We start from the raw sequence: 16896 nt of genomic DNA on the forward strand, positions 1-16896 counted from the left end.
AAGTCAGCACAGTCCCAGATCCCAGCATGGTCCTGGTGGCAGGCATATGGGCATAGGCAGTATTTATTTTAGGGGGCCAGGCTTGGGGGGGGGGCAGAACTGAGTCACCTGCAACGCAATTGGTCAGTTAAGTATTTTGATTTCTTTACTTGATTTAGGAAGAACAGCCTCACCCCCATGGCCAGGCAGCCACCTTTTACCTACTTCCCCTTCCTACCCCCACACTCAAAGCCCCCCCCCTTCTCCTTGACTTCTGCATTGTCAAGGAAAGTGTATGCAGGTGAAAGAGTAGCAGTGCAGCCGGAGAGGGGGGCAGCATTCCAAACTTGGCCGGATTCCTTTCTCGAGCGGCCAGCTGCAACCACATATTGATTTATCATTCGATTTCTACCCTTCCCCATTTCCTCCGCACGACAACCATGCAAGGTGGGTCCGACTGAGAGGCGTGGACTAGGCCAAGGTCACCCAGGGAGCTTCGTGGCAATGTGGGGACTTGAACCCCCAGCCCTCTAACCACTGCACCGCGCTCTCCTCCTCTGCCCCTTGGCAAGGCTCCTCTCCTCTCGCTTCCCACCTCCTCTCCCTTCTTCCCGGCCGAGGGAGGGAAGGAGGGAGGGAGGCAGCGCGCTGCGTCTCCAGGGAGGGTTATTAATCCAATAATTAAACATTTATTGGTGGCGGCACCTGCTTTCCGCCTGCCCGGCCCCCGGGGGAGCGGCCAGCCCGGCCCAGCCTCGGCAAGGCAGGCAGGAGGAGGAGGAGAAGGAGGGGGACCAGAGCGAGCGGCGCGGCAGAGCAGCAGCGGCGGCGCCGCAGAGGCAGCAGCGGCGAGGCTCTGGATGCTTGTGCGCTCGGATGCCAGCACACGCGGCGGAGCGCTGGAGCGGCGGCGGCGGCGGCCAGGATGCTGCGCTACCTGCTCAAGACGCTGCTGCAGATGAACCTCTTCGCCGACTCGCTGGCGGCCGGCGACGCCCTGGCCAACTCGTCCGAGCTGCTCCTTGGCCTCAACTCCTCGGCTCTGGCCGCGCTCAGCCCCAGCCTCCTCGACCTGGGCAACCTGACCAGCCTCAACGGTGAGGGGCGGCGGGGCCCGGGAGGGGACCGGCCCGAAAGCTGCTTCTTCCCCACCCACCTCTGGGATGCGGGTGGGAAGCCAACGTGGGATATGGGGAGGGAGGAGGGCGCAGGTGGGAGAGAGATTAAGACCCGGGGCTTTGCTCACCCACGTGAAGCTCTTATCACCTCTTAGCCCAAATGAACGTGTGAACGCCGTTTGTGATTCCCCCCTCACGCGTGGGCACTCTGTGCATGCTCACGGGCACGCTTCTTTTCTCGCGGCTAGTTTTGCGGCGTGGGGAGCGGGTTCAGCTTCGGGCAACGATCCTACTATAAGCACCGACCTGGGAGAAAGTCCCATCCGGTTCTGTTTGCGAAGCAGAGGCTTGTGATGTGAATGCACCAGGGTTGGGCTTTGTAGCAATCCGGCCAGTGGGGCGGGTCGGGGGATGGGGGTGTTCCCAGTTGTGGCGGGGCAAGGGTTGTTGAGGGCCGGGTTGTGTGGAGAGGATGTTCCTCGTCTGAGCCCTGTTAGAAAGCGGGAGAAGGGAGCCCAGATCCCAACGAGTGTCCATGCAGAAACTCGGGGCGATCCTAGCGCGGAGCTGCTCGTTCAGACATGCTTGCGTCTCTCGGGGGTGTCAGAGGACAGTGGGTCTGTGTCTCATCCTAGGAATCTTGAGTTCTCCCGTCTGGCTCTGCCCCCAAACTCGCGTCGACGAGACGCACCCATCTCCCAGACATGTTTCTGGCGAATTGGAGCGTTTTCCAGGTTCAGACGGACGCGTGCGAGCATCTACTGGGGCAGAAGCGCATGTGAGATTTGCTGGTTTCCTGCCTGGGACTCTTGTGAGCCCCCCTCGCCACCGGACCTTCATTATTGTGCATAGCCCTCCTGACGTGCCTTTAGTAGCAGGGTGAATTTAAAGGGGGTGGGGGTCCTCTGCACGCTTACTCAAGAAGTGCCACGGATCTCGTATTCACTTGCATAGGATTGCAACTGACCATCTTATGCGCGCACAAGGGAAGAAGTCCCCTTGAACTCAGTAGAACTTACTTCCGAGTCAGCATGCATAGGATGCGACTGCAGCTTCACTCAGAAGAAACCCCACCCAAGTTCAATAAGAATTAGAACTTTCAGTTAGGACTGCAACTCTATACACGTTCACGTGGGAATAAGACCCGAGTTAAGGGTGCATAGTAGGACACTTCCTGCCGGGTTGCAAATCCCAAGCTTCCCAACCGAGGTCCGATGCTGGAGGTCAGTCTTGAAATACCTGAGATGAAAAGGAAAGTGCTTCTGAGCACGTGCAAAGGGCAATCCTCTCATCCCGTTGCAGCTTGCCCTTCACGCTTGTCCGAGATCAGGGGGCAGAATCTTCCGGTCAACTTGAGCTCCGAAATTTCTTTTCTCATTGGTGATTCCAGCGTGTCACTGGAAATCCCCGGCGTGTTCCTATTCTAATTTCATCTAGGCTGCGTGCATAGGTGTGCGCGTGTGTACACACACATGCACGTCCCAGGATTTTGTGCGCATGCATTGTCCAGGTGTGCATTTGGCCGGCGTGCATGCTTTCTTGAGCTTCCCCACACCGGAGTTTTAGAGCCACTCTACACTTTGCACGGAGGCAAACCCGGGTTTGCCACCGGGTGTCCGGTCAGTAACCAGCTGCAGTCAATCGGGGCGAGTCCCGTCGGAATAGCGCACGTGTTTGCACTAAGTGGCCATGCGCTGCTGCAGAGAGCATCTCCCTGCACCACTCACTGCCAGATAGGCGAGCCCCTAAGTGGCGTAAGATGCGCCCGTTCCACGAATGCAATTGCCAGACCTGGAATAAAGGTACTGCTGATGGCTGTGCAATGATGACTAGTTATTAAGATGCGGAGTGTCCTGATAAGCTGCCGCATCGTCTTCGGGTTAGAGGATGTCGATACGGGCAGCGCTCCCCGCTGTCACTCTCGGCGTGTTTTATTTAAGCGGTTGTTTCCTGCATGCAGCTGATATGAACTGTAAATTGGCCAACCAGCGCCCTCTCTTGGAAAAGGTTGGTAAACACCAAGTACAGCGCCGCTTGCCCTTTTCCCTAAAGACTTGCTGTACTGATATTCAGGAAATTCAGGAATGACTGTGTAGGCAAGCCCAAGCAATTACACCGAGAAAACTTTTCTCAAACCTGCGCCTATTTGCTGATAATAGACAAGCTCTTGACTCAAGCTACCCGAATAAGATTTGCACATCTGCTTATGTGATGCCTCACAGTGGCAACTTTAAAGCAGAGAGGAGAAGACTTCGCCCCTCCATATAATATTGAATTCCTGGTACTAACTTCAGACCCTAGTAAGTGGTCAGGGATGGTGAGAGTTTTAGTCCAACAATATCTGGAGGGCCACAGACTCCCTAATCTTTGCTTTAAAGGAAGGGGGAAAGGGAAATACCTTCCCAGTCTTAGAGAAAATGCAAATCATGTTCCTGCCATACTGAGATGTGATGGAATTGCGTATTTTATTTCATTTTATTTTAATTTGCCAAACCAAAAGAAGGATTCGTGAATAGCTGGCTCCTGGCCCATTCAAACGATTAGTCTTTTTATCTATGCAATACAGATGATTTCATGAACCAAATGCATATGATCAATTATTCTTTCAAACAAAGCAGGGGTCCTTATTTCTATGGCAACAGGCATCCTCCAGGTAAGTGGTCGGCAGAATCCAGTCTCTAAATACTCTATGCTTTCTAGGAATTAAGTACTTGAACATGTCTATGCTTTTTCCATCTTGGTTAATTGAGCAAAGTCCACGCTTTCCTCAGTAATGTATTGCAGTTATGGTAATTAGTGAGCTGTCAAACTCTGCAGTTTCCTTCCCTCCTGTTAGAAGCACCAGTCCAAATCTCAAGTTTCCCGCCTATAGGAATGTGCCCTGCCATTATTGCCCAGTAGCTGTCAGATTCACACAACTGTCTGAAGTGGTGAAGCTGGGTCTGGGCTTACACACTGGGATGGAGTGGGAATTGGTTCCCCAAATAAACAAAGAAAATGAGCATGTCCGGGAGAAGGCTAAGCCCTACCTGACAATGCTAGTTCACACCTGTGATGGGGAAGGAGAAGGCCACTGGACAACCTTCCCATTGCTTCTAAAATGTCATCATGCACTGCCAAACTATTTTCAAACCTGTCTTGAGAATCTTGTGGGTTAGGGATATTGTTTCTTTTGTTTCAAAAACTGGAATGAAAGCAAATATTCCCAAGGTTTAAAAACCTGTGTTTGGTGCCAAATCTTGTGCCCTGGAGTGTGTAGGCACATCATGTAGTTGGACTAGGAATGTCTTATGTAAAGCTCTGCAAATCGCTCCATCCCAGATATGGAAGGGAAATGCCAGGTGAGATTGAAAGGCAGTTTACAAATGTTGATGTTTGTCCTGCCATGGGCAGAGTTATTAAGTAACATGACACAAAGAACACACAAGTTGTTTTCAAAATTATGAATGTGAACATTACAGAAGGTCTTGTGTATTATTATTATTATTATTATTATTATTATTATTATTATTATTATTATTATTATTACGACCACCTATAGAGCATCATCTATGCATAAAATTTGACAAGGGGGAAATGGGAAGGGAGCAGAAATGAAGGCAGGGGAAATGTGTGCATGCTTCAGTTACATTCACTTAGACAGAGTTGCAGGTGCAATTGCAATAGAATGAGGTGGGGAACATTTTTCAGCTCGAGGGCCACATTTCCTTCTGGGAAACCTTCCAGGGGCCACATGTCAGTGGTGGGCGGAGCCAGAGGCAAACATAGGTGGAGCAACATACATAAATCTCACCTTTCTGCAGTAGGCTGGCTTCTGCACACACTCAGATACCCCTCTCTGTCCTCCATCCAGGCAAGCTAGAGGCATTCTCAGAGTCGAAGGACCCTTTCTAGCCCGGCAAAAACATCCAAGGAAGGTGTGAAGCAGATACGGTGAGGGGTGTGGCCTGGGGAGAGGGGGCGTGGCCTAGGGGAGAGTCCCAAGCACCAAGAAGAGTGGAATGGAGGACTGTATTTGTCCCTTGGGGCTGAGTTTCCCCACCCCTGCAATAAGATATGAAAACTAGGTTATGGAAGGAAAGAAGGAAGGGAGGGGCTGGATGAATGATGGCTTGTGCTTCATCCCACACTGTTCACAGGATAGCTCAGCTGGTAGAGCATGACACTCTTAATCTTGGCGTTGTGGGTTCAAGGCCAAGTTGAGCAAAAATATTCCTGTATTGCAGGGGGTTGCACTAGATTGCATTTTAACCTGTATTTTATCTTGTTTTTTTTCCTTTTTCTTTTTCCCCCTTATTATATTTTTACTGAAATTTTATTGATGTTAGCTCCCTGAGCCAGGGAGGGCGGGGTATACATAAATTTATTATTATTATTATTATTATTATTATTATTATTATTATTATTATTATTATTATTAGACCCTCCTGGTCCCTTCCAACTGTATGATTCTATGTTCAGTCCCTCCACCACCCCAGCAAACTGGCTTTCAAATAGATTCATTTTTAAAAATTTTTTTAAAAATACTCTTGTTTGAGTATACAGAGCTAGTGTGATGCTGGTGTTTTTAACCTACTCCCTTGTAATCTGTTTTATGTTGCTATTCATTTTCTGTGCCGGCCTTTGTAAGCTGCTCTGAAAACTGTGACCAAAGAGTGCGTAATAAGTGGCAGACAACCATTCAACAGGTGCAGCATTTCCATCACTGTATTTGATTGTTGGAGGCAGCAGCGGGAAAGCCGCCTTCATCTGTAGTATTTCTACCTGCTCCCACAGATCTTACAAGCAGGCATCACCGGAAGGCGATCACCGTTTCAGCCGAGCAACCTGTTTGCCCTGAAACTGTGACTTGTCGAAGTCCTGTGGGCCGTCTGCTACTGTGCATCTATGTGATGATGCAAGAAAGGAGAAACTTGAAATTATAGGGTCACTGGTAAAATAATAGCTAAATAAATAATAGAGGAGAGTCTGTGCCGACGGAATCAGTCACTCCCGGAGTCGTCCCTTTTTAAATGTAAATGAAGCTGAACGCTGAGCACTTGCTCTCTGTTGGTGTGCAGTAGAGACCTCACCCTGGCCTCCTTCGGGCTCCCTGTCATAAACAGGAGGCACTTTTCATTAGCATTATTAATTAGTATTGTTATTAATGCAAATGAGGGCAAGTGCACAGAATCGCAAATCTTGAAGTCAGAAGGGACCGCTGGGACAATGCAGTGTGTTTCAGCCCAGCTGAATGGATTCCTTCCCCCTCCCAGTATGTAAATCGAGCTCATTAAATTGTATTTGGATAAAGCCTCATGTCTTTATAGATGGCTGTCCATTCTTTATCCTCAAAGTGCAAGTGATGGAGAACTTACTTTTACCACCCCTGGGCACTCTGTGTCAGTGGCTATTTCAGCTCGAAATGTGCCTTGTCTTGAACTTTCAATTAACCAACTTTAATTGGCATCCATTTGGGCCTTATTAATTCCTTCCACTGTCAGATTCATGAGGCTTTATTAACCAGTATATTTATGCCCGTGAACGTCCTTAAGTATCAAGCTGCATCTCTGTAAACTAGACGACTTGAACTCAACACAAATCTTTCCATAGTGGTTTTAGTTCCTTTGCACTTGGTGCTTTTGTTTGCAGATTCCCTGCTTCCTTGACTGGCAGGAAATGCCATGCACACAAGCAGCAAGCACATAAGAATGCAATCAAATGTAATTTCTTGTTAAAATGCCCCATTCGTCCTATAAGCTCCCTTTAAGTGACAGCATTGGCCAGATGAGTCACTGTCTCCCTCTTGTGGCTGTACCATGAAATTGCCGATGACTATCCTACGCTGGATGGGACGCGGGTGGCGCTGTGGGTAAAAGCCTCAGCGCCTAGGACTTGCCGATCGAAAGGTCGGCGGTTCGAATCCCCGCGGCGGGGTGCGCTCCTGTCGCTCGGTCCCAGCGCCTGCCAACCTAGCAGTTCGAAAGCACCCCCAGGTGCAAGTAGATAAATAGGGACCGCTTACTAGCGGGAAGGTAAACGGCGTTCCGTGTGCTGTGCTGGCTCACCAGATGCAGCTTGTCACGCTGGCCACGTGACCCGGAAGTGTCTGCGGAGAGCGCTGGCTCCCGGCCTCTAGAGTGAGATGAGCGCACAACCCTAGAGTCTGTCAAGACTGGCCCGTACGGGCAGGGGTACCTTTACCTTTACCTTTATCCTACGCTGGGGGTTAAACCACAGAACCTAGGACTTGCCGATCAGAAGGTTGGCGGTTCGAATCCCCGTGACGGGGTGAGCTCCCCTTGCTCAGTCCCTGCTCCTGCCAACCTAGCAGTTTGAAAGCACATCAAAGTGCAAGTAGATAAATAGGTACCGCTCCAGCGGGAAGGTAAATGGTGTTTCTGTACACTGCTCTGGTTCGCCAGAAGCGGCTTAGTCATGCTTGGCCACAGGACCCAGAAGCTGGACGCCGGCTCCCTCGGCCAATAAAGCGAGATGAGCGCCACAACCCCAGAGTCGGTCACTACTGGACCTAATGGTTAGGGGTCCCTTTACCTTTACCTTTTTATCCTGCCCACGGTGTTCGAAGAAGATGGGTCTCTGCCTCAAGGCACCTGCAATTGGAAATTTAAAATGGAAATCAATGTGACATGGGAGGAGAGGGTAAACAGGGGGAAGAATATATCTAATGGGTGGCATTCAACCAAATAGACCTGCTAATGCAAGGATTTCCGCTTGTGAAAGGGAGCTTCCCTCCTTTTCACAAATGGGGCACATTTAGGGGGCACATGAGGAGAGGGGAGGCGAAGCTCTTTTGCGTAGCCAAAAGCCCTTGTGCCAGCAGATCTGTTTAGCTGCCCTATGTTCAAATACTTGCATTCTCTCTCAGCATTCAAAGCTGGCCTGGTAAGAGCAATCATCTTTCCTGAATGATGCCTCTGTGCAAGATTCATCTTCTGAGATTTACAGTCTAGCATTCTATCCTGACACCAGTTGACCTGATAGAATGCCCTCCCCAGAGAGCCCCGCACTATCATCTTCAAGCGCCAGGTACACCTCTCCACAGCCTTTTCATTATAATGGGTACATCTACCAAGTCTCTTTAGATTCTTGCACTATTTTATTCCCCTGGCTGCTTCTCAGTTAGCTTTAGCTGCTGTGTATTCCCACCCCGCCCCCGTCTTGCTTTATTTCTAATTGGTTTGAGTGTCTAATTTTTTGATTGCATTTCAATGGCTTGCAACGCTCCAGGGAACCTGGCTGTGTACAAATGCAACAAACAAATAATTAAATACTGATTCCTACCTGCTGAAGAAATAATGTAAATACTGGATCCTACTGGCTAATGCAGTGGCCCTTGCCTCAAGAGCAAGTTTGATTGCTGCCACCAAGCATTGTGCAGGATGAATGTTCCATAAATAGCCTGTCTGGAGGTGACCTTAGACCCTGGGCTCAATGGTCTTTTATTTTGCATCAAAACATAGCATGCCCATCCTCTTTTGCATTTGTGGACCCACCTGCTTGTTCTGCAGAATGGGGCCCTGGACTCCAGTGTCTGCCTTGACATTGGAGTCAAAGAAGCTGCATTAAACTGTTGGTGGTCTGGCTCCCTACTGTCTACACAGACTGTTGGCAGCTCTCCAGAAGTTCTGGGGTCTTTCGCAGCCCTACCTGGAGATTAAAACTGGGAACTTGAGCATGCCAGACCCTCCAAGTGTTCCAGGGGTGTCCCTAATTTAGAGAAGCCGTCCTGGTTTCTGATTTGATCCCAGAATGTTCTGTTTCCCTTAGGATATCCCTATTTTCATGGCAGAAATGTTGGAGGGTATGGAGTTATCCAACCCCTGAGCTGTCTGAAGGCAATCTTGTATAGGGAATTTTTAAAATTGTTTAATGTTTTATTATGTTTTTATATACCGCATTGGCCCAGATGTAAGCCACACTTTTTTTCCAAATTCCAGCTGTGAAAAGTTAAAGTGTGGCTTATATTTGGAACTGAGCACCGCACACCAGTGGCGTAGCGTGGGTTGTCAGCACCCGGGGCAAGGCAAGTAATTTGCACCCCCTAACCCGTGGATTTGCGCACCCTAACCCCCAGATGTTGCGCCCGGTGCAGCCGGCCCCCCCTGCACCCCCCACGCTACGCCACTGCCGCACACCTGCCTCCTGACACTACTGCCCTGAATGGGGGATGGGGGCGGCCGGCGATGGCTTGGGGAGGTAGTACCGGGAGGTGGTAGTGCTGGCAGGTGGGCACGTAGCACACTTGGAATTGAGCGCTGGCACCGGCTGTCCCCCCTCTCAGGGCGGTGGTGCCGGGAGGCGGGCTGCACCGACAAATAAGCCTTCACATTTAAAGGTGCGGCTTATTTGCAGGTGTGTCTTATATTTGGGCCAATACGGTAGAAGCTGCCCAGAGTGCTGGAGCAACCCCAAAAGATGTGTGGGGTATAAATAGTAAAATTATCAGTCTGGAATGGGATGCTCCCTATTTTCATTGGAGAAAAGTTGGAGGGTATGGCATGCGAATGGGACGCGGGTGGCGCTGTGGTCTAAACCACTGAGCCTCTTGGGCTTGTCGATCGGAGGGTTGGTGGTTCGAATCCCCACGACGGGGTGAGCTCCCGTTGCTCGGTCCCTGCTCCTGCCAACCTAGCAGTTCGAAAGCACATCAAAGTGCAAGTAGATAAGTAAGTACCACTCCAGCGGGAAGGTAAACAGCGTTTCTGTGCTTCTCTGGTTTCGCCAGAAGCGGCTTAGTCATGCTGGCCACATGACCTGGAAAAACTATCTGTGGACAAATGTCGGCTCCCTCGGCCAGTAAAGCGAGATGAGCGCCGCAACCCCAGAGTCGTTTGTGACTGGACTTAACTGTCAGGGGTCCTTTACCTTTACCTTGTGGCATGAGAAGCTGATGCTCTGCTCCTGAGCTACAAGCCTAATTTGTGACTTAATACCACTTTAATAGTCCGTCAGAACCCCTTACCCTTTCTCTCACTCACCCCCGCAACTGAAAGCAGATGGAGTGCGCCAGTAAATGAAAGGTGCGTTCGAAACGGCGAGAGGCAGGGAGGCTTCCAGCCAGACCCTGCTGCCTCCTAATGAGCTGCCTCTATGCTTAGCGTGGAGCATCAGAACAGGCTCCAAAGGGGCGGAAAATCTTTATGCATGGAGCGTGTGCTGCATAAGCAGCAGGACTGCTGCACTGCACAGGGAGATGAGGCGGCTTTATGAGCGCTGGCACTTTCCCTCTGCTTTGAATCTGCCCCATTAGCATAAGCTATTTATCAGGGTGATTTGGCAATCAGGAGAAGCAGAGCTGTGCAGGAAACGGCTGTCTTTCGGGGAGGAAGAAGGAAGGGCACGAAGGCTCTGTGTGGGGTGGGGTGGCGAATGGGCTTGAGCCCCCACTTCCGCCTGCAACAAGTTTGGTTCCAGGTCCTCCAGAGCCTAGGAGCCAACTCCTATGGGTCGAGGTCCCTTGCCCCCCCCCCCAATAAAATACAGTCTCACCTCATGTTACGTCCGCTTCATGTTACGTTCTTTCAGGTTACGTCCTGCGGCGACCTGGAAGTATCGGAAAGGGTTACTTCTGGGTTTCGCAGCTCGCGCATGCGCACTTGCACAAAATGACATCACATGCATGCGCAGAAGCAGCGAATCGCAACCCGTGCGTGTGCAGACGTGCTGCTGCGGGTTGCACTCTTTTCACGTTGTAAACGGGCCTCCGGAACGGATCCCGTTCCCAACCAGAGGTGTCACTGTATTTGAGGGGGCTGGGCCCCCCAAAGTTGATGGACATTGGCATTCAAATTGTGCGTCGGTGTGCCATGTCATGTAATCAGTTATGTGGGGTGAGGCTTACTTGCACCCCCTACCCAAATATTTTATTCAAGTTGGCACCCCTGCTCCGGAGTGGAATTTCGCTTTGATGAACAAATGTCCATATACAGTCGTACCTTGGAAGTCAAACGGAATCCATTCCATAAGTCTGTTCGGCTTCCAAAATGTTCGGAAACCAAGGTGCGGCTTCCGATTGGCTGCAGGAAGCTCCTGCAGCCAATCGGAAGTCACAGAAGCTGCGTTGGACATTCAGGTTCCAAAGAACGTTCGCAAACGGCAATATTCACTTCCGGGTTTGCAGCATTCAGGAGCCAGAACGTACGAGTGCCAAGGCATTTATCTACCAAGGTACAATTGCATACTCATAGAATAGGCCATAGAATCATAGGATTGGAAGGGACCACGAGGGTCATCTAGTCCAACCACTTGCAATGCAGGAATCTTTTGCCCAACACAGGCTTGAACACATAACCCTGAAATTGAGAGCCTCATGCTCTACCAGCTGAGCTACATATACAGCTATGGTTTCTGGAGAAGCTGCGCTGAGAGCTGGTGTTCTAGCATAGTGGCTAAGGCAAAGTCTGCACCATAAGGGGACAATAATTTACCCCTCACAGTGCTACAATTCCCAGCACCACTAACAATCTGCAGCTCCCAGGATTCCTGGAGGGGGCAGGAGATGTGCTTGAAACGTGTATGGTGTGCACACAGCCTAAGACAGTGAGCTACAGATCCTGCCTCTGCCACGAGGTCATGAGATGGCCTTAGGTTAAGCCCCTCTTTTCCAGCCTGCATTGCAGGAGCTTGGACTATGACTCTCTACAATTCTATCAAATAAACAAAAACTCTTCCGCCGCAAAAGAAATGGTTCCATCTTTAACGGCTGTGCAAATCAGATGGCCACCTGACCAACACCTCCCTACCCCCAAACCAGAGATGCTTTATCAGCCACTAACATTTCCAAACCCAAGCGCACAGCCCAGTTTGTGCACCCATTGCTCCAATCTAGCCTTCTCCAGCTGGTTGGCCTCCGGGTGTTTTGGACTACAATTCCCATCACCCTGACCACTGGCCACGCTGGGTGGAATGGCTGATGGGAGTTGTAGTCCAACACATCTGGGACGACGGCTCTGATGTGCTTCACCCCCTTCGCAGCAGCGGTTGCTTTACGGAGCTCTTGCAGATGTTGGTTTACTGCAGGCGTGGGGAGCCTTTGTTCCCCAGATGTTCTGGATTACAACTCCCATTGCCCCTGACCATTGGCCATGCTTGCTGGGGCTGATGGGAGTTGTTGTACAGCAACATTGGGGGGGGGGCGGTTGGGAGAAGTTCCCTACATCTGGTTTACTGCCTATGTGTTTCTGAGGGGTGCTTGATGGAGGCTTTATGGAGGATATAGGCACCCCCCCCCCAGGCAGCAGGGACATTAAAAGACTTTTGCATATGGTTTTAAAAAGCCACATTTCTACTTCTGATGCGTTGACACAGCTGGAGATGCCAGGGTGGTCCTGGGAAGGTTGCATAATTGGTGGTGGCTTATAAAAGGAAAGGCTTGTTTGTGATTGACAGCTATTAGCTGGGCAGCCTGTGAGTGACAGCATCCTCCCCTTGACTCCCGGAGAGGGCTGTTTTGCCATTGCCTTAGAAACAGGCCCCCTCTCACTGGAGTGCAGCCAGCGGGAATCAGCTGATCCATAAGGATCCTGCTGAGGTGGGGCCTCCATGAGATTAGGACATCACCTGTCAAGAGATAATGGCAAACTCTGAGGCTTTTCAGAGACAGAACTCGGCCACAAAGCAAAGCTTATGAGGGATATGGCCAGGGCAGGATCACAAGGGCCAGCTGGAGGGGTGCATTAAGGCTCCAGGCCTAAGGTTTAACATCCCCGGTCTACAGTGACTGGGAGGGACTCTCTGTGGGTCTTTTCACCAGCCTTAACTGGAGATTCTGGGGACTGGACCTGGGACCTTTCGCACACAAAGGATGTGCTCTTCTGCTGAGCCATACATCCCCTGTGCCAATGTAATAATAATAAATAATAATAAATAATAATAATAATAATAATTAATAATAATAATAATAAATTTATTATTTGTACCCTGCCCATCTGGCTGGGCTTCCCCAGCCACTCTGGGCGGCTTCCACAAAGACCAAAAATACACTAATATGTCATACAATAAAAACTTCCCTGAACAGGGCTGCCTTAAGATGTCTTCTGAATGTCAGGTAGTTGTTTATCTCTTTGACATCTGATGGGAGGGCGTTCCACAAGGCGGGCACCACTACGAGAAGGCCCTCTGCCTGGTTCCCTGTAGCCTCACTTCTCGCAATGAGGGAACTGCAAGAAGGCCCTCGGCGCTGGACCTCAGTGTCCGGGCAGAACAATGTGGGTGGAGATGCTCCTTCAGGTATACTGGGCCGAGGCTGTTTAGGGCTTTAAAGGTCAGCACCAACACTTTGAATTGTGCTCGGAAACGTACTGGGAGCCAATGTAGGTCTTTCAAGACCGGTATTATGTGGTCTCGGCGGCCGCCCCCAGTCACCAGTCTAGCTGCCGCATTCTGGATTAGTTGTAGTTTCTGGGTCACCTTCAAAGGTAGCCCCACGTAGAGCACATTGCAGTAGTCCAAGCTGGAGATAACCACAGCATGCACCACTCTGGCGAGACAGTCTGTGGGCAGGTAGGGTCTCAGCCTGCGTACCAGGTGGAGCTGGTAGACAGCTGCCCTGGATACAGAATTGACCTGCGCCTCCATGGACAGCTGTGAGTCCAAAATGACTCCCAGGCTGCGCACCTGGTCCTTCAGGGGCACAGTTACCCTATTCAGGACCAGGGAGTCCTCCACACCAAAAAAGAAGGCCAGTGGATTTGGGAGAACTTTTAGGCACCTCTGATTTAGGGCATTGTCGCAAGCAAGGTTGGAACTGGGGGTCAACATTGTCAGGTGCCAAAAACTAACCAAAAACCTGAAACTGACACGGGGACAAACAGAAGAAGATGCCTTCAGCACAGTATGGTTTCCCTTCATCACATACACAGCCCAACAAGACAATGACAAAAATCTGCCGACAGCGTATGGATCAATCTGGCTAACCTGATTCAAAAATACACACTCCTACCCCACTCACAAGGATGCGGGTGGCGCTGTGGGTTAAACCACAGAGCCTAGGACTTGCCGATCAGAAGGTCGGCGGTTCGAATCCCCGCGACGGGGTGAGCTCCCGTTGCTCGGTCCCTGCTCCTGCCAACCTAGCAGTTCGAAAGCACGTCAAAGTGCAAGTAGATAAATAGGTACTGCTCTGGCAGGAAGGTAAACGGTGTTTCCGTGCGCTGCTCTGGTTCACCAGAAGTGGCTTAGTCATGCTGGCCACATGACCCGGAAGCTGTACCCCGGCTCCCTCGGCCAGTAAAGCGAAATGAGCGCCGCAACCCCAGAGTCGGTCACGACTGAACCTAATGGTCAGGGATCCCTTTACCCTTTACCTTTTTACCCCACTCACACACAAAAGCCATTCTTACTACAGCCAACCAAAGACAACCAACCACACCCTAGGCCACCCCCAACCTCTCTCACCACCAAGGAAACACAACAATAAGTGAATAGTAAGAGAACCCATACAGGTAATGCTGACACAAAACCCCACACATACACTAATTAGAAGTAGAGAAGCATAACCACCCCATCCCACCCCACTTACCATTCCCCTCCCCCTCTTCCCCCTCTTTCCTTCCTAATTGTTTAAACCAATTCATGAACCAAGAACTTACACATTGACCACTAATAATGAACCATATGTTGTAGATGTTCTTCCACATTTATTATGCTATTTTTGTGATATACAAATGACATGAGAAAACTTGGGATGCTTATTTGTATAGAAGAACATAGTTGCCTCCCAAGTTCCCTATCCCAAATCCTAGAGTCCTATGATTGTCATCTTCCTTCTTGATGCTGCTGAAAAAGAGAGACATTTCTTTTCTCCTTGGTCATCCACAGTGGGCCCTGGGGCAGCCTATTGAACAGGCACACAGCTCCTCTGGTCCCAGACTTGCACCCCACTGTGGTGAGATGTACTGTATTCCTATCTGAATTACAGTATGTAGAAATCAGCTGAGATAAATTGCTCAGATAGGTGTCCTCTTTTGTTGTCTTCTTTTGGGGATGCACAACCTCTCCTGGGATGTGCAAGCAGCTGTTCCATTCTTGGCAAAGCAGCTGCTCTGCACACATAGAGGTCCCCATTTCAACTGGGGCCTTGGGGAGCTGCTGCCAGTCAGAGCAGGCTCTACCAGGCCTAGGTGAACAAAGAACCCGAGCTGGTGTAAGGCAACTTCTGCAGATCAGAGAGGGGAACAGAGGTTGAGACATCAGGCCGTTGTCAGCTGAGGACTTTGCGGCCTCATTATGGAAGCAAAGGGGCGGCTCTGTCGTTACCGTGATCTATTTTTGATGCAAATCAACGCAGAGAGCAGATGGGGTCCCTCTGTCCCGTAAGGGACATGAAGGCTGCAGCCCTGCTTAGCCCGGTTAAGTGAATTCCTGGCTTCCAGCGAAGGCTAAGAAGAGGAGGTCAGGAGTGGGCGGCGGATGGAACAGCAGTCAGGCAGCTGTGGGCATGTTCCCTACCAGAGGAGGCTTCTTCACGCAACCCTCCCAGAAGCCTCGCTCCCCATGCTGAGCTTGCAGAGAACTGTTATTAATTAGCTGCTTTGTCTCCTGCAGGCTGAGTGGAGCTGAGTCGCCGCTCGGGGCTGGCAGGAGGCAAGTCCCCGCTGCGAGGCGGCAGCAGGGACCGGAGTGAGTCGATAGCCTTTAAGAGGAGAGCCGCTCCCCCTAAAACGGCTCCTGGGCCCTGGCTTTTGGCAGGTCTCTCCTCCCCCTTAAACATTGTGTGTGTGTGGGGGGGGAGCCTGTTGGTCCAGACCTCTGGCAGATGGAAGAGACAGCTGTTTGACTCAATCGGACACCCGTGGCTGGCTGGCTGGCTTCTGCCTCGCTGCCTAGGGTGCCTTGCAAGAAATTTTCAGCTGCGCCCCAAGACCAGCTCATTCTTCTGCAACGTGGCCCAGAGGTTAAGGCAACCTTGCCGCACCCTGAAGCAGACTGGCTTCCAGGTGCCCCCTTCTAATTCTCGGTTTTAATTTGAATTCTGCACTTGGTGATGCTAAACTAAAATGGGTTTCTGTGGGATGTAAAATCACTGTAGCAGTCAAATACAGAATTTCCTGTTTGCTCCAGCCAGGAGGAATTCCTGTCACACCTGGTCTGGAGCGTCCTCTCTGTGTGTGACCAGGTAGATGGGCGTGACCCTGGCAGACCCTATAAAAGAGCCAATCACGCAGCCATCTCCCTCTTGTCTCTTTGACTCTTTTTGGCTACTTACCCTCTTTTGCTCTCTGCTGGCTCTCAGCCAGCAGCACATTGCTCATCCCTACACAGGATGAAGCCACACTTGGTATTTCTATAAATGTAACTGCAACTATAACCTAAAGCCTGCCTTTGGAAAGCTACAGTGAACTGAATGTAAGTAAACTTTACTGTTGCTTTTAATGAAGACTGTTGTATTATTATTTGAAGAGGGAAACATAAGGGGAAACTTACCAGGAAGAATCCGGACTGGACAAGCCAGACTGGGTTGCTTAACTCAAATGATATTCACAAATCGATCAACTAGCTTCCAGCAATGTGCAAGGGAATGTGCTCTGCTACTTACTGTACAAGCGTGAGGAGAGATAATATTTAATCAATATATCCTCTCCCACCTTTCTGCAGCATTCCCACACTAAGACCAGCACAAGACCACCATGAAAGATTCGGTGAACTATGTGATGTAGAATCCAGAGTTGGGGGGGGGACTTGGGTGCTTTATGCTGTGCCCCATAATTTTGTCTCCCTCTACCTGGCCTCCAAGAATCATGGGAACTGTAGTTTGTTAAGGGTGCTGAAAATTGTGATTTTGTGGGGGGTAGGTTGT

At 50.4% G+C, this 16896-nt stretch overlaps 1 protein-coding gene across 6 annotated transcripts in view; it reads left to right on the plus strand.

Annotated features, from left to right (window-relative positions):
* Window positions 1-827: 827 nt before the first annotated feature.
* The window catches only part of ROBO3 (roundabout guidance receptor 3), a 354058-nt gene continuing 337989 nt past the window's right edge, over window positions 828-16896 (plus strand). For 3 of the 6 annotated variants that reach the window (XM_053367474.1, XM_053367476.1, XM_053367477.1), the window contains exon 1: window positions 828-1076. In XM_053367474.1, coding sequence (XP_053223449.1) covers window positions 905-1076 — 172 coding nt within the window. In that variant the 5' untranslated portion in view covers window positions 828-904. The remainder of the gene's footprint in view (window positions 1077-16896) is intronic. The other 3 variants (XM_053367471.1, XM_053367473.1, XM_053367475.1) reach the window with 1 other exon arrangement.

Source organism: Podarcis raffonei, chromosome 15 (assembly GCF_027172205.1).
Source record: "Podarcis raffonei isolate rPodRaf1 chromosome 15, rPodRaf1.pri, whole genome shotgun sequence".
Taxonomy (NCBI): Eukaryota; Metazoa; Chordata; class Lepidosauria; order Squamata; family Lacertidae; genus Podarcis; species Podarcis raffonei.